The sequence below is a fragment of the Barbus barbus genome (assembly GCF_936440315.1).
Source record: "Barbus barbus genome assembly, chromosome: 7".
Taxonomy (NCBI): domain Eukaryota; kingdom Metazoa; phylum Chordata; class Actinopteri; order Cypriniformes; family Cyprinidae; genus Barbus; species Barbus barbus.
Genome location: NC_136735.1, coordinates 30,712,244 through 30,731,370, shown reverse-complemented (window position 1 = coordinate 30,731,370; position 19,127 = coordinate 30,712,244). Strand labels below are relative to the sequence as shown.

Genomic DNA, 19,127 nt, shown 5'->3' with positions numbered 1-19,127 from the left:
CATAAAGACTGAAACATTGATTTGGCCCATGCCTTTGAAGAAACTTACATCAGCATCCGTCAGCTCGCCAAAAGCATTTGAATAGAAATGCTTTCAAGCAGTCAACTTACTGAAGCTGTGACCATCGTAAGGTTTCGAATGTGCATTAAAGTACTAGGCGAGCAACCATGTGCGAACTCTTGGCATCCGACGCTGGAACATGTCTCCGAGCCGTGTGCCAATAAGCAACGCACAGCTGAAGCAAGCGAGGGACTGAGCTGCATTACAGCCAATTTGAAATGTCATTTAATTTATGTTTATGAGGAGATTAAGGAACTTCCTTTCTGTTTGCTGCACAAAATTTGACGCTTGTGAAGGTTTTCATTCATCCAGATCATCGTAGAACTTAGCCACCGGGATGAGTCATGAAACATTTATTTCTAATTCCTGTTGAGTAAGATTAGCGTGCAGAAACTTATTTAAACTTTTTCAGCCCTTGGATTTCAGTACCATTCCATTATAATTGTCCAAAATGTGTTTAGACAACTTAAGTTTCTCTCAATTTAATTTAATTTAATTCAAATTTGGGGTCGGTAGGAGGTATTTTATGCTCAACAAGGCTGCATTTATTTAATAAAAAATACAGGAAAAACTGTAAAATTGTAAAATATTGTTACAATTTAAAATAACTGTTTTCTATTTGAATGTATTTTAAAATGTCATTTATTCCTGTGATGCAAAGATGAATTTTCAGCATAATTAACTCTATAATTAACTATTATTATCATTTTTGAATTGAATAGATGCATTCTTTTGTAACTAGAAAGTTTAAAAGAGCAGCATTAATTTGAAATAGAAATCTTTAGTAACTATGTAAGCATTTTTATTGACGTATTATCACTTTCATGGCTTATTGCCAAATAAAATGTTTTTCCTCTTCATGTTTTATAGCCGCTTCCAGAGGCAGCTTATAACGGAAATCCTGAAAGCGTGGGTTACCGTGTACGTGCACAGAGAGCAGACGGGCTTGGGCAGCCCCGGATGGAGACAGTTTCTGAGCGCTTGTCTCGGGAAGCGACGGTAGAGGGACTTGAGGAGTGGACGGAGTATGAGCTCAGCATTCAGGCCTTCAATGGCATCGGGCCTGGACCCTGGAGCAGTCCTGTGCTGGGCAAAACTAAAGAGTCAGGTGACACCATTTTCCATAAAACATGCTTGCTTTAGAAGTAGCTTCTCCACTTTTGATTAAAAAAAAGTAGCAATCAAAATAAATGATCAATGAAGATTGTTTCAAAGTTTAATGTCATGCATGTGAGGAAAAGAAATAAAACTTAGTCGCTGTTTTGTATGTAACCAAATGAGTTATGTTAATTTAAGCATTGTTGTGTTAATGCATTATGGTCACATTTCCATTTTGATAATTTTTCATTTTATTTGAGTGTTATAAGACAGATAGCTTAAAGTGTAGGACAGATATTTGCATTAAATTCTTATAAAGATATTTCAGTTCATTTTTAGATTAATGCCACAAGTTGCTGCATTCCTTAGCAACTCTAAACAGACACAGTTTTGCCAGCACCCTACTAGCCGATTTACATAGCCGTTGGAGACTCAGATGGAGTCTGTGCCCAAGGCCACATCTAACAGTGGGTGGGTGTTAGCAGCTCCAGCGACACCCTGCTGAGTTAATGATCCTGCCGACCCCTAGACAACATCTAGAAAGTTTGGCAGCTGGTGGGGCGGGCACTTGTGGCCTTGGCGGTGACCAATTACAGATTTCAAACATCCAATCCTCCATGTATTTTCCTGTTGATTGTGGTTTAATTGCAGAGATCACACTCATAAACTAAAACTGAACATACACTACTGTTCAGAAGTTAGGGGTCAGTATTTATTTATTTATTTTTTGAGAGAAATTTATACTATTTATGAATTGATTTGCATTCAACTGATCAAAAGTAACTGTTCAAAAAAATATATAAACTGCCCTCCAAAAGTTTGAAAACGCCCTAGAAAAGTGGGGTTTTGGACAATATTGGCATGAATCCTTTTTAATTTGTGATAATTTTGCACTGATAAGGGACAACACAAACTACGAAAACATATTTTATTACATAAACAGTTTATACATAGAAACAAATTACATTTTCGATTAATCAAAATATCCACCATTAGCAGCTATTACAGCTCTGCATAATCTGGGCATCCGAGCTGTCAGTTTATTCAAACATTGACTTTGAATTAGCAATCAATTGTTGAAGCTAGTAAGGTGTGCTGACCCAAAAATCTTTTAAAAACCTTGTTTAAAAACGTTTAAACCAGTAACCAGGCATCACAGCTGGCAAAGGGGCATGTCTGACTTTGACATGTATATATTGCCATTATTATGTTTTATTGCTGGTCTTCAATGATAATGTCAAGTTACTTTAATGTATTTGCACCAAAAATTATTAGGATTTATGCTGATATCGTCCAAAACCACAGGGGTGTTTCCAAACCTTTGGAGGGCAGAGTATATATATATTTTTTTCTAACAATGTAAAAGTCTTTACTGTGAACTTTGAGCAACAAATCAGCGTATTAGAATGATTTCTGAAGGATCATGTGACACTGAAGACTGAATTAATGGCTGCTGAATATTCAGCTTTGACATCACAGGAATGGATTACATTTTAAAATATATTGAAACAGAAAACTCTTTATTTATTTATTTATTTATTTACAATGTTGCTGTTTTTGCTGCAACAGACTTTTTTTTTTTTTTTCAAAAATATTGTACTAACCTCAAACTTTTGAACAGTAGTGTACCTAGAGAAAATTACTATAGAAATTTCCACAACTTTATCATGACCTTTGTGGATATTTTATGTTTTCTAAACTTTTCCAGTTCTGGAAATTATACTTTTGAAACCCTATGAGGTTTCAAACCCTTAAGTCCTTTTTTCATCTTCAGAACACCAGTTAAGATATTTTTGATGAAATCCAAGAGCTTTCTGACTAGGGTTGGTCAGACAGACGATGCCATCGTCCGTCGCCGATGGCTAATAGACATCGCGATGACATCGCAACGCAACTGCCATGTTCAAGTCAATATTTTTGTTTTCTTTATTCTTGTAGCTTCATTGTAATTCATAAAATTACAGTTGAACCATTGATGTCACGTGGACTATTTTAATGATGTCCTTACTACCTTTCTGGGCGTTGAACCTAGTATTTGCGTTGCTGTCTATGCAGGACCAGAAAGCTCTCAGATTTCATCAAAAATATCTCACTTTATGTTCTGAAGATGAACGAAGGTCTTAAGGGTCTGGAACAGCACGACAACATGACAGAATAATTAATGACAGAATTTTCATTTTTTGGGTGAACAATCCTTTTAACTTTTTATCAAACTGAAGAACCGACAAACTTGCTTGGATCATTTTTCTTAGCAAATGCTAAAACAATTTTTGTTGCCATTCTTCTACACCAAAATATCTAAAAGAATAAAAGAGTGCCTTCGTCGCTTCGTTTAGCAAATGAAAATCTTTTTCTCACTGAAGCTGCACATGAACATATGCCGGCAAGCCCTGAAGGAACAAATACACATCACACACTTTCACGGGGTAAAGTTAGCTCTCCAAATTGTATCTTAAATCAGTCCATTACAAGTGTTTATGCTCATGCGGTTCTCCTGTTCTTATATTGGCGAGCTTCACATGACAGCGAATCAGAGAGAAATGTCAGAGGCTGTTGTTTAAGCTGTCACCCCTCTTCCATTTTTAATCAGTATATGTGACAGACTCCAATTGAAAGGAGTGAGATTTCAGCAAAAATACTGAGCAGATGTGAAACCCTGACCAAAATAAATAGTTCAGAGTCGGCTGGTAAGACATCAGCCTTAGGCTAATGAGCTGTATTACTTGGTGTAATTGTTTGTTCATATTATTATTAATGATAATTGGAGTCTTTTATCATATTATTGTTCCAATAGGATGAAAAACAGCCTTAGGTGTTGTAAAATCACTCTAACAGATGGCCTTGAGTGGGTTTTTGCTTTAGTATAAAATGGCTATTTATATGGGTGTGTTTTCAGTTCCCTCTGGTGCCCCAGAAAATGTGAGCGCAGAAGCAATGAGCTCCACGAGTATATTGGTCACCTGGGGTTCGGTCCCTGAACACCAGAAGAATGGACACATCCTTGGTTACAAGGTACGGTTACTATATCAAAGAGAATGCTTTAAGACCCTTAAAATCCCCCACAGCTTTGACTGGAGAGTCCTGCCTGCCAAAACACTGCAACGGGTCAGTTTCTACTGTATTAGGAGATGTCTGACTGGAATTATTTTATTAGCAGTGCTTAGGAAGATATTTTAATGAATGTCTCAACAAACAAAGCTATTTGCTTGCTCAGTGTTTTTTTGTATATACAGTGAAGGTCAGTGGGGTCCAGTATTTTTAAAACATGACAGCTTCAGCTTAATGATGACAGAATTTTCATTTTTGGGTGAAGTATTCCTTTTTACATACCTGTAAACTTGTCATTTTTGATCAGACTGTTAGAGAGTGAATTAGTATTTTCATTCAGCCATTTTTGTTCAGACCAATTATATACAACATTACAACATCATTTATTAGGCTGAAATTGCAGGTTTATCTCTTTTTTCTCAAATCTTTTATTATTTGAAGTGTAAAGTTGTTTAAATCATAGTTTGTATGGTAAATGCACAGTTTTATTTGTTACTGGTGTTGTTTCTAAAGAACATTTTACCGAAACAACATGTAGTTCTAGTAGTTTAATATCACAATTTTCTGAAACGATTTCAACTGCAGATTCCAAAAAAATGTGAATCTTTTTTCGCCAGTACAGTTTGCAGGTATGTTTAAAGCCGATATGAAATGAAAATTTACTTATTTTGTAAATGCATGTTTTAGATGTTTTTGTGATTGATTCATCCATGTATATTTCAAGGATGATTTAATTTTTTCACAATGATTTGACCTTGTAATTTTTCATCAAAATGTCAAAACCTGATAATCCGGCAAACCATCAGACATGTTTTTGGTGACATTTACCGGACTTCTCCAATAATTTAGTCAGCTTAAACCCCGCTCATCCAAAATCGACAGCAAGCTTTGCCCTCATACAATGAACAATCGATGGATAGTGCCAAGTCCCCGTCCTATACTTTACAAGTGTAAAAAGGAATAAGAAGGAGGAGGAACCTGAGCCATATCCCCATGCAGATATTTGGAGGTGGACTCTTTTGATGTAGGAAAGTAAGAAACCATCCAGAACAGCCTAACGACCACATAGCAGAACCATTCTTAAGCACCGTGTACACTTCTACACACTTCTACACATCTAATGTAATGCTTGTATCATCCGCCAAAGGCATTTTATACCACAAAGAGCTGTTGATATGCACATCTACAAAAGTTCTTCCCCATGCTTTAATGCACATACATTCAGCCGAACATAGTTCGTATTGAGTTCATTTTGAACACATCTATAAACTCTGTGAAGATATTGAAACCCATGTGCACTGTTGCTTGTATAAGGCTTTCTCCATTTACTGCTTAGGCTGTGTAGAGTGACATGATGCAAGATCATGAAACTGCTGAAACAGTTTTTCCTTTTACACACTGTCGGAAGAAGCCAATTGATAAAATGCTTAGACTGTAAAAAGTGGGGGGGGGGGGGGGGGGGTGAAATGACACAATTAATTATTGATCTCTTCTGAAGTCAGGACCTAAGTTGAAGCAAAACTTGAACTTGATTTTTTCGTAGTTTTTATCTGAAGAAACAAGGATGTTTGCATGTGCAAAAGATGCTCAAGTGTTGTGAGCAGTTGCTGTATGGTTGCATACTTCCTAAGTCAAAAGAGCTTATCTCAATGTCTTTATTGCCACATACACTGTAAAGTTTCAGGAGTGACAACCACATTTAAATATGGGAGCAAATTCCCCAAATTATCATTAACTCTAACTTAAAACTGTGATGATTGACACAATGGTTACTGTAAGAAAGTTTGGACATGTTGTGCATGACATGTTATGACATTGGCATCTGCTATTTTTAACCAAAGTAATATTACCAAAGACTCTCTGTGTTTGACGATTTTAACTAAACCACCGTCAACAGAGCCGCTGTGTTTTATGTATGTTTGAAAGGTCCACTTATTATAAGAGACACTTATTAAACATCTTTAGGCTCGGCTCTAAAACTGATACAGTTAATGTAGTTAATAAATTAGGCAGGAGCAGGTTGTGATATATTGGTATGTGGCTTATGGACTTGCTTTTATTTGCTCGTTTTTTTATAGTAAGATCTGGCAACACTACTCAGTTCAAATGTACCACATTCCTTGTGATATCTTTCCCTGCGCATACAGGAAAGAGATACAACTCTGATCTGTGTTTAAATAAGTCATTAACAACTAGTTGTTCAGTTTGGCTCCCTGCGCGTTGCATAAAAGTTTTGTAAATGCAGTTGTCACTATCTGAATTTTTCAAGAGTTCATTTCATTGTAAAAAAACCAGCACTAAAAGGCGAACTGAATACCGAATTTAACTGTACTGTGTTCGTGGCCATGATATTCTGATCTTCTTTTATCATCCGCCAGGGGTTTGTTTAAATCCCTTACCTTAAGTATGAATAGTGTGTATAATAGTAATTAGCAATTAGCAAGCACTACTACACATTGTACGGTTGTTGTTGTTGAATTTCAATATCAATATCACATCAAAACTGTTTCTACGTGACCTATATTTCCTCGTTTTCTTTTATCTCTAGGTATTGTACAAAGAAAAAGATTCAGAGCGGGCTCGCCAGGTCCAACTGGTGAACGGGAATCAGGCTCACTTGCTGCTTTTAAAAAACCTTAGCAAGTTCATCTTGTATGAGGTTCAGGTGCTTGCGTTTACACGTGTCGGAGATGGACCACCCAGCCTGCCCCCCACAGCTGAGAGAACCAAAGATGATGGTAAGCAACCAATAAAATCAATGCATCACCCACTGAACAGAACACATCATCTAATTGTTCACAAATCACAAATCATACATGCATAATAAAAGCAAAAATAAATGTCCGCGCACACATTGGGTCAAAATTAGACTTTGAGTGAAAGCTACCCATTTAGCAGATGTTCCTCCACACTCTCATACACCAGTAAACACACACACACACACACATTCATAATGGTAGCTCATAGTTATGCCTTGCTTCATGCTCTGGTGGTTTCCAGCTGTGCCCGACATTCAGACTGGCATTACCTCCCATGTGGCTTCAGACACAGACAAACACTCGCTCACACACTCGCCTGGCCTGCTGGTGCCCCCACTGCATGAAACCTCATCCTGCATCACTGCATTTGCTTGAGTCACCTGTCTGAACCACCTCTCACTCGCTCGATTTCTTATCAAAGCCCACTCAAAAATCACTAATGAGATCTCAATCTGTTCTCAGACAGAAGTGGCATTAAAGGGTGACTTGTGAAATCCTTACACTTTTCAGATTGTTTTTTTCCCTGAGAGCAAGTCTCAAGAATCTCATGTGTGTCTCCTATTTGTCAACTTAACCTAAATTATTCAATAGTCAATTACTAAAATGATTATAAGTAATATTTTATAATTATAATTATTTTATTTGATAATAATTTTTTATAATTATATTCTCAGTTTTGTTATGAGCAATAATAAAAAAAATACTTTTAATGCAGTGATCACCAATGTTTAATTACAAAAATAATAATCATAACTTAAATTATTCAACATTCAATTACTATATGTATTATAATATATATATATATATATATATATATATATATTCTCAGTACTGTGATAAATAATAAAAATGTCGTTGTAATACAATAAATCAATCACTCATTTTTATAAAAAAAATAATTAAGCATATATTAAATTATTCATTAATAAAATAATTAATTATTGCATTTCTAATCATTGTATTTATAATTATATAAACAAATTATGTTTTGTAATTATTTATAATTTATTTGATTTAATTTTCATTTTTTTGTAATTATTAAAAGTTCAGTGAATGTTCAGTACTATGGATTAAATATTATTTTGTATATTTACTACCCTAAGCATTTCTATATTTAAAAAATATATATTATTAAATTTAAATGCCATTATTTTTTTGCATTGCAGTAATGAGAATGAGATGTTTTTCAGATTACGGTAATGAGAATTTGGAGGGAAAATGTGCTTAGTTATTCTGAAACTATATGTCATAATGAAAAAAAATTGACTTATTTTAAATCTGAAGTGAAATATGACACAGGCATTATCTGACAGTTTTCATGAGACTCAACCAAGTGGGAACCTCATTAAGTCTCCTGAGCTATGAAAGAGCATCCTCTGAGCAATAAAATTTCCTTCGGAAAGTTTCTCTCAGAAATATGTACTCGCATGTATGCAATATATTTCTACGGCAAGGGGAAGTAAGCTGCCATCTTTCCTTTGAAATGAGCGAGTGTGTTCATATGTGGACTGTGGAGTCTTGCCAGCGGAATGACAAATACCCTCTTTGTGTCATTTTTCTTAATCGGCTCAATGGAGCAACATTCATTCGGAAATCTACAGGGATACCAGATACTGGAATGTCTATGTGATTCTTCTTCACACACTGACTCACACTTACACACACACACATATCAGAACTAGTGGATTACCAGCGCTGTTGGCCTAGTGTCCACTGGCAGAGTTAAATGTGTTTGATGAGGGATTACGAAACACTAATATTTATATTTATGGATTTAAGGAATTAGAAGTGTACAGGGAGACTTTGTGTGTGTGTAAGAAGAGATAAAAATGTCATATTTATCATGGCCGAGATAAAGCTTGGCCCCACAAACAGATGTTTTGAAGTGTTTGAAATATGTGCATTACAAGAAATCAGAATGTATGCTACAGTAATCTGTTTTAAATGCATGTATCCTCCTCTCTCTCTCTCTCTCCCTCCCTCTCTTCTCTTCAGTTCCCGGTCCACCTGTCAGGTTGGTGTTTCCAGAGGTGCGTCTCACGTCTGTCAGGGTTGTCTGGCAACCTCCCTCAGAGCCAAATGGCATTATTATGGGTAAGAGAGAACATAAACGCTACACAACCAGCCACACACATTTACCTAGCCATATTAATGAGGACATATTGCAGACCTGTTGTATTTAAATAAAGCTAATTATAATAATTTTGCACTAACCCTAAAAAAAACCTTTCTGCATAGAAAGTGTAATAACTACACTTAACATAATATTTTAATGATAAAAATGCAAATGTAAAATTATTTAATAGATTTTTACCTTATAAGATGTAATCTCTTTTCTAATCATTTTAATCTGTAATTTATAGTAATTTTAATAATTAATCATTTTATCTTCTTTTTTTATTTCTTCCATATATACACTACAATTCAAACGTTTGGGATCAGTATTTTATTTTATTTTATTATTTTTTTGTTCAACATATTTAATCAAAAATACAGTAAACCGTCAAATTAATATATCTTAAAATGTAATTTATATCGTTTAAAAAATGTATTTTAAATGATTTTAAAATGCAATTTATTCCTGTGATCCATCAGAAATCATTGATTTGATTGATTTGGTGCTCAAGAAACATTTGTATTATCAATGATGAAAACAGTTCTGCTGCTTAATTTTTTTTTTTTTTTTTTTTTTAGAAATCTTTTGTAACATTATAAATGTGACTTTCAATCAATTTAATGCATCCTTGCTGAATTAAAGGTGGGGTAAGTGATTTCTGGTAGCGAGTGTTGATATTACAATTCACCAAAACAAACACGCCCCTACACCAAAAGAGTATTGGCGACCCTATTTTTATAGCTCCGCCCCACACGCAACCCAGGCAACAATTAGTTCTATGAAACAAAGCAAAACCAATGTTACTCATTGTTGCGGTGTGGCATAACACGACAACTGTCATGTCTGGTGTAGACACGCCTTCTTTTGTTCTGCAGACATTTTCCTCTTTTGTTTTATCCACCTATCTTTCTGTCGTCGCTCAGCTCGGCTAATGTCCGTCATGTGCACTGAGCGCTTTCTCCTCCGCATCATGAGTAGACATGCCCCTTACTGCTGATTGGCCAGAAGTTTGTTTTTAGATTAGATTAGATTAGATTAAACTTTATTGTCATTATGCAGAGTACAAGTACAGAGCTAATGAAATACAGTTAGCATCTAACCAGAAGTGCAAGAATATAGTGTTTTATATACATATAAGTGCAGAGTAAGTGAAGATATGATTTACAGAATGTAGAGTGGAATTGCTATATACATTATATATACACATTATGAACAGCAGAGACGTGAGAACAGTGGTAATAAATAAATAAATACAGCTGGATGAGTGTGTGCAAGTATTGATAGAACAATGTATTCTATGCAAAATAACAGTAGTGCAATATTTTATAGAAATAGTTTACTGTGCTTTGTACAGTAACAACTTTAGACAGTTTATAGTGTAATAACTTTAACAATGTGCAGTCTGTGCAAAATATGAGTAGTGCAAATGCATGTGTGTAAAGTACTGTGACCAGTGCAGTAATAATAAGCAGGTGCAGGAGTTAGATTTGTGGTGTGGCGTTCAGAAGTGTCACAGCCTCGGGGAAGAAGCTCTTCCTGAGCCTACTAGTGCGAGAGCGTAGGCACCTGTAACGCCTGCCGGATGGAAGGAGGGTGAAAAGTCCATGGTTAGGGTGAGAGGCATCCTTGATGATGTTTCTTGCCCTGCCCAGACAGCGCTTATGATAAATGTTCTCAATGGAAGTTAACTGGGTGCCGGTGATCCGTTGAGCAGTTTTCACCACCCGCTGGAGTGCTTTGCGGTCAGATGCGGAGCAATTGCTGTACCATACTGAGATGCAGTTCATGAGTATGCTCTCAATGGTACACCGGTAGAATTCCACAAGGATCCTGGGATTCAGGTGAACTTTCTTAAGGCTCCTTAAGAAGTAAAGGCGCTGCTGTGCCTTTTTGACCAGAGTGGAGGTGTTATGGGACCAGGTGAGGTCATCAGAGATGTGGATGCCAAGGAACTTGAAACTCGACACACGCTCCACTACAGCTCCGTTGATGTAGATGGGTGTGTGTGCATGACTCCTAGTCCGCCTGAAGTCCACAATGATCTCCTTTGTCTTCTGGGTGTTTAGTTCTAGTAGTTGGTACGGTTCGTTTTGGTACTTAAAACTGGTTAGTTTTCTAAAGCGTTTTTGTAAAAATACATACCCCACCTTAAAGTATTCTAACCCCTCTGATTCTAACTTTTGATGATAGAGTGGCTAGATACAGCCTAATTATGCAAATTAAATACAAATAATTGATATATCAGTAAAGAAATAAACATTAATAGAAACATTCCAAAGGGATATTTGGGGAGATTTAGTTTATTTCTATCATGACAACTCTCTGAAGATTTTAGCATGGTAATGAATATGACAATTGGCGCTTTTCCACTGCATGGTACGGCATGGTACAGTTTGGTACGGTTCACTTTTGGGGAGTTTTCCACTGGGTACAGTACCTAGTACCTGGTACTTTTTTCAGTACCACCTCGGCTGAGGTTCGAAGCGAACCGTACTGTTACCAAAACGTGATAAACTCTGCTGATCACTGATTGGCCAGAGAGAATCGTCTCTAACTGCGTCATTGAACTTGCGTCACAAGACACAACAGACCCGCTAGATTTAAATCAGCACAGCCAGCGAAGGATTGAACGCAACTGTTTTGAATGAGCGCACCTTTTTTTAACAACCAATGGCTGTTTCGTGGTCTGTTGAGGAATGAAAAAGTTTTTCAGTCACAGCAGTAGAGGCGGCGCATAACAACATGTGAATAATCCCGCCCACTCTAAAGCGGTACTAAACTGCAGTGGAAAAGCAAACCGAGCCAAACCGAGCCATGCCGAGTCGAGTCGAGTCATACCACGCAGTGGAAAAGCGCCAAATGTTAATGTATTTGGTCTTGGCGGAATTGATCTGTTGCTGTTGGTTATTGCAATTTGAGGCCTTAAAGAAGGTGTGTTTGTGCCCATTGCACCCTGGGCCATTTGAAATGTTATTATTACAATAAAATTTCAAGGACATGCTGTGTATTGCATTGGAGTCAGTATGTACGTGTGTGTGTGTTATGAGATTTTCTGTATTGTGATTTCAACCGTGTATTGAGATTAAACCGCCTCAGTTTTGCCGTTATCAAGATTACGGGCCATACAGACACTGACGCGCAGCTATAGATGACTGGATTATGGACACTTAACCACCCGTGATGGATCATATAATCCCTTAATAGTGATAGAAATGTGAAGCCTCTTTACCTCGGATGATCTCTTGCCTTCTGTCTCTTTTCTGCACACACTCGCACACAGAGCTCTCTGCTGATTGGATCAATCGCTCCCTGTAGGAATGAACGTTATAAACCAAAGATCTTCAATCAGAGAGGAGCTGTCAGTGTTCCAGTGCTCATTTTATCCTCTCAGATCTTTGTAATATATTTCATACATGAGGATACGCAGATAATGTGACTTTCATGAGGGGTATATCATTCTTCTGTGTTGATTTTCCTCAACAGCAGTCAGTTACTCTCGCAATTATTGAACGTTTGACTGTACAGTACGAATGAGGCGTCGATGCAGTATTCATTAAGTGACCTTGGAGGGATTTCAGATAGCAAATCTATAAACCAATTAAGAACAGATCATTAGATCAGATCATCATCATTATACTGCAAAAAAAACAAGTAGTTCACCCACTTCCTTTCTTCTGTGGAACGTTTTCTCAGTTTTTTATTTTTATTTTTGAGGAATATCCTGGACACTTTTTTTAAATAATGAAAAAAATTCAGCAAATCAGGGACTGTCAGCCACTAATACAACAACAAAGCATCATAAAAGTGATCCATATGACTTGTGCACAATATCCCATACTTCTGCTACCATGCAATAAAAAAAATGGGTTACACTTTATTTTGTTTTCTTGTTACAGTGTAATTATACATTTGAGTACTGAGTAATATTAATTAACTACATGTACTTACTATATGGTTAGGGTTAAGATTAGGGAATAGTAAGTACATGTGACGTGTAACAAGGACACCTTAAAATAAAGTGTTACCCAAGAATATGTAATATTGTGATGAAGACTATCTGTAAACAGTTTATATATATGAAAAAATTAATCGCCTGCGTTAACGCGCTAATTTTGACAGCACTAATATATATATATATAGAACACAGGAGAAGAAGGTTCAGAATCAGAATGAGCTTTATTGGCCAAGTATGTTTACACATACAAGGAATTTGTTTAGTGACAGAAGCTCCACAGTGCAACAGAAAGACAGCAACAGGACAGGACACAGATAATAAAATAATAATATACAAATATCCAAATAGGCAATGTACAAAGCAGCAAAAACACAATATATAATATAGACAACTATGTATGTACAGGTCAAGTATGTGCAAATTAGAAATGAGAAAATAAAAATAAAATAAGTGAGTGTGGTGAATGGATAGTGTATTATAGTTGTGTGTTCCACGTTTATTGTTGAGTGTTCATGAGATGGATTGCCTGAGGGAAGAAACTGCTCCTGTGTCTGGTCGTTCTGGTGCTCAGAGCTCTGTAGCGTCAACCAGACGGTAACATTTCAAAGAGGGAGTGTGCTGGATGTGAGGGGTCCAGAAAGATTTTACCAGCCCAGTCCGGACTACCCTCCGTAGTCTTCTGAGGTCAGATTTGGTAGCTGAGCTGAACCAGACAGTTATTGAAGTGCAGAGGATGGATTCAATGATGGCGGAGTAGAACTGTTTCAGTAAGTCCTGTGGCAGGTTGAACTTCCTCAGCTGGCGAAGAAAATACAACCTCTGCTGGGCCTTTCTGATATAACATATTTAATTATTAAAGGTTTGCATCATATTCTGAGTTTGCATTTCACTGTTTTAATTCATTTTGATGAATACTAAATAATTTTTTTGCAAGTAGGATGAATTAATGCACATTCACATTTAGTATAGAACTACAGTAACAACATGTTCACACAGCGCACTGTCAGTCAATAAATGGGAAAAAAGTAACTGGCCTTACTTTTTTGAAAAAGTAACTCAGATATTTTCTTGTAAATTAAAAAGTAATGCGTTACTTTACTATGCGTGTGTGTGCGCATTTTTGTGACAAATGAGGGCATAGATTTGTATAATGACACAGGTATGATACAGGTATTACAAGGTGAAGGTTACTTTTCAGGACATTGCCCCATGTCCCCACTTTTCAAAATGCTTATAAATCATACAGAATGAGTTTTTTGGGGGGAAAGTTGAAATGCACAGTCTCTTGTGAGGTCTAAGTTTAGGTGTAGGGTAGGTGTAGGGCAATAGCACATACAGTTTGTACTGTATAAAAACCATTATACCTATGGGATGTCCCCACTTTTCACAAAAACACACCTGTGTGTGTGTGTGTGTGTGTGTGTGTGTGTGTGTGTGGAAGCATGTTTATTTGGAAAAGGCGATGTTTCCTGTACCCTTAGAACTGTCAATGCATAACAATGTGCTGATTTGTTTTAATCTGTTGGATCATTAAAAAAAAAATGATTCCTAATGATATTTGACTTGTAATGTGGAATCAAATAAAGTATATATTAGGGATGCACGATATTTATCGGACCGATAAATTATCGACCGATATGAGAGAAAATGTTGTCATTTTTATTGCTCCGATAGATAAATAATTTAAATCAGATAACTAGATCCGATAAAGTATGCTTGCTGGTAAATCAATCAATCAGTCTGATTTATCTGAGATTCACCTTCTTTCCGAGTGCAAGTGATTGCAGCTTTAAACTGCAGTGACTCTCAGCATGTGTTGTGTTGTGCTCATTACGTCATCATTTGCGAACATGTCTTCGGGTCTGGAAGTTTTTCTTGGTGGCAGAGGAGGACAATTCCATTGCTATTTCCAGCGCGTGTTCAGCAAGGATTCCGAAAGGAGGAAAAAAGGCATCAAGTAGGGTTGTGACAGCGAGGAAATATTCCCACTGGTTAATCGACGTGTGTCAACACCTTACCACTATCACCTCGGTGGCTGGGGGGTGGACGTTGTTTGAGTCTTCTCGCTTTTCCTCGCTTTCCTTCGGTTTTAAATAGCTTGTAAGTTCTGTGAGCGTTTTATTTTCACTTTTAAATTAGTGGCAATTCGGCGTCAAGCAGTTGTTTGTTTTTAGTTCGCTTTCCTTTGCTTAAATACCTTGTAAAAGCACCGTGCGTATTTTATTTTCACTTTTAAATTAACGGCAATTCTGCATCAATTACAACATACAACATAGAACATATAGCTAACTTTTATTAACAAAACGAATAAAAATGCACCATGCTATATGCCTAATATAAAATAACAGATAACTTACAAATTTTAAATATGCATGGTAGGCCTATACAAAACTGAAAATCAGTAAAGACTGAGGAACAAATAATTATAAAACGTTTATTAGTGAGATGGAAAGTTTTGAGGCACGGACTGCATACACCTTGATGTAAAATAATGGGAAAAATATCACAGTTTAAATAAAATAAAAATCAGCAAATAGGCTACTGTGGAACCAAATAGGCTAAATGAGAAACGAATGTTTAAAAAAAAAAAAAAAAAAATAGACCTTCCAATATCACCTTAAATGGCAGGTCAACAGGCTTTTCAAAATCCAAAAATATTTTTAAAACTGGCGCTTTTATATTTAGTTTTGAAACTCTTCTGCCATCGCCTTGTCTTTTTCGCCTTACTCTTGTCAGTCAGCTCGACTCTCTCCTCAGGTGATAAAATGAAATCTGATCTGTGATGCGCGACTGTCGTTCGTTCACAAAAATGAACCGAAATACATGCCTCACAGACATGATAAATATATCTAAAGAAAGCTTTAAATTGCTACTTAACGAAATGAATAAAAACAAAAACAAAAACCATTTAATACAATCGTTATCCGTGAAGATTCACTTCTCTCTAAAGGCGCGTCTAACCAGGAGATGGTGAATCCTTACTATTTCCCGTGGACACATTCATGGTAATTACTTTTGCTGGGGCTTTTTCTTTATTGTGTGTATTTGAAGGAGGAGAAGCCTAAAACAGGCCCAAAGCCCGGCCCGCGTCTGAACTATGACGTTAATATTGTCCCGAAGCCCGGCCCTAGGGACATTAAAAAGTAGGAGCCCGACTTTAAATTAAATTTAAAATAATAATAATAATAATAATTGGGGGCTAAAAGTGTATTGTAATGCAAGCGTTACTGAACATGTACCGAGTAAAATATTACTGAAAATTGATTAGTAATGCCTTACACTACTGCGTTACAGCAAAAAGTAATACGTTATTGTAATGCATTACTTTTGTAACGCCTTACTCCCAACACTGCTTAAAGACTAAATAACTTTCTCATCCTCGTGCACTAAAAACGTTGAATAGATGCATTTCTTTATGCATGAAATATTTGAATATAAATTTGTTGTTAATGACTTGTTAATTGCAGATAAACCATAGTTCTGTCATAATTCTGTTAAACCATTTCTGTTACAAAGTATTGTGGTGCACAAAAAATAAAAAACATTTGAAGAGTCAGGACTGATGTTTGCTATAGTTAGGCCAGAGCTACAAAAATATCAGTTTAATCAGTGAATCTTAGATTTTGTATTTTCCTGGGTGCACAAACGGTATCGGTATCGGCCATGAGAAGGACTTAATTATCGGTTATCGGTATCGGTTAAAATTTTTCATATCGTGCATCCCTAGTATATATAAATGTGTGTATAGTATGCTAAACGTCATACAGCACTGGTGTAATCTGGATATGCTACTGTTGCTTTACTGCAATGTAACTTTTATTCTAGCTCTTAATTGAGTTTCAGTGGTAATGTATTGAAAGCAAGAGCCTGTTGGTGAATATTGTGGATTGAGGTCCCTCTGGTGTCTCTTTTTGCTCTGGCATTTAATTTCTCTCTTTCTCTCTTTATCAGTATCTCGATCACACATTATCATTCTCTTTTATTCATCTCTCTTGTTCTCTGTAAGGCTTCTCTCTATCTGTCTCATGTCTATTTCTCTTTGTCTTATCCTTGCCTTGATTTGTATTTGGAGTTGTATATGGAGTTACAAATATAATTGTGTCAGGCTGGTCTGGATGTTTGTTTTTTTTCTTCAGTGGAACACATAAGGTAATATAGTGCAGAGTCTTATGGATTGCTTTTATGATACTTTTATAGTGCATAATGTCCATTTTGCACCGCAAGCTCTCCATACATTGTACAGAAATTGCTTGGAAAAAGCGACAGGTACGTTATTCAAAAATGTTTCACGTTCCACAGAAAGAAACTCATAAAAGTTTGGAGTGATGTGAGGATGAGTAAATGATGAGCTAATCCTTTAAGCTGGGATAGGAGAAAGTATTTTAACATTTGAAAAAATTGCATACCTTCATTCTCTTTGTTGCTTTGTAAAAACAGATACAGCTTAAGCAGTAGCTTTGTACGCAACTCCACGTGTATTAATGAGATATTGATCATTTCTGTAACTTCAAAAAAAGAAGACAAAATGCTGTGCAGAATACAGTATACATAAAAAGTTAGCTTTTTGATAGAAATTAATGCTATTATTCAACAAGAACGTATTATATTGTTTAACAGTGACAGTAAAGATAATGTTACAAAAGATTCCCATTTCAAATAAATGCTGTTCTTTTCAACATCAGTGAATCCTGAAAACAAATTTGTCACAGTTTCCACAAAAATCCTAAGGATTTTTAATTTTTCATTGATAATAATAAGAAATGTTTCTTGGGCAGCAAATCAGCATATTAGAATGATTTCTGAAGGATCATGTGGCTAGAGTAATGATGTTAAAATTTTTGCTTTGCATCACAGGAATAAATTACTGTACATTTTAAACTATATTAAAATAGAAAACAGCTATTTTAAATTGTAATAATATTTCACAGTATTACAGTTTTTACTGTATTTTTAATCAAATAAATGGAGCCTTGTTTTCAGAAACATTAAAAAAATCATCCCAACCCTAAACTTTTGAAACGTAGTGTATATCTATTTTATTTACACACACACACACATACACACAAATCATTCTGTATTAATGACAAACAAACAACATTTTAATATCAAATGTATACTAATGTACCATTATATTTAAATGGTACCTTAATTTACTGCATAGAATATGACTTGTACCGCCATGAAAGTGTCCCAAAAGCATGGTGTTTATGATAGCACCATGCTTCTTTTTGTAATGGTCCATCCTGCTCTCCTTCTCTTATAGCGTTGAGTGTCTGCTGTAATGTGTCCTGTGGTTAGGGATCAGTGATTGCTGTGGTAACAGGGCGCACAAATAAAATGCGCCTGAACGAGGGGGCGACGATCCGACCAATTACACGGCTTACTACTCTCACCACGGCAACCCAGACATTAAAAAATGAGTACCGAACCACCTGGCATGGGTCACAGCTCTACCATGATAGATGAGGGAAAATACAAAGCCTGAACAGTTGATTGTTGGCCATTTTTTGTCCTTTTGCCTCCTCCTCTCCATTTCCAGGGCAAAAGCTACTCTGAAACTACAAAGAAAAGGAGGACAAAAGTGTTCAAGTTGATTTCTGCCTCTAGCGTAACACACAAAAAAAGAAGAAAAAAAAAGGAAAAAGAAAAACCATCAAAAGAGAGAGCTCAGGAACAAGTGGGAAAAGCAGAGCCTTTTGCATAGGCCCCTCTGGGCTTTTTGGGTTGGATTAGCGATGGCCTCTTAATAAAGGAGGATCTTAGCGAGCTTTGCGTTCGGAGCGGGGAAGAGAGAAAAGGAGAGAAAGGGTGAATAAGAATCTGAGAAGACAAGCAAAAGGGGAAAAAAAACATTGAATTAAAACCAGCCTCAGCTCTGTAGCGTCATGGTAATCCTCCAAACGGAGCACGCTAACACCATACGCCCCATGTGACAGAGATAAGAACGTCTCTCTCGGCCATTCTGTAGATTCCCCCGTTTACAAGGCACTTAACTCTCTCAATCGCTCCAGCACCTCATGTCAAAAACACCCTTGCAGCTGTAATAAACGCTTTCAGGTTAAAGCATGCTCTCAGACTGTGGAGATCTTTC

General features: G+C 36.4%; 1 protein-coding gene across 1 annotated transcript in view; it reads left to right on the top strand.

The window, feature by feature from the left end:
* The window catches only part of LOC306872729 (protein sidekick-1-like), a gene marked incomplete at its 5' end in the record, with an annotated part of 43,816 nt that overhangs the window by 1,776 nt on the left and 22,913 nt on the right, over positions 1–19,127 (top strand). Inside the window, 4 exons of the mRNA XM_079421490.1 lie at positions 931–1,168; positions 4,055–4,170; positions 6,755–6,944; positions 8,961–9,059. Of these exons, the coding sequence (XP_079277616.1) occupies positions 931–1,168; positions 4,055–4,170; positions 6,755–6,944; positions 8,961–9,059 (643 nt within the window). The remainder of the gene's footprint in view (positions 1–930; positions 1,169–4,054; positions 4,171–6,754; positions 6,945–8,960; positions 9,060–19,127) is intronic.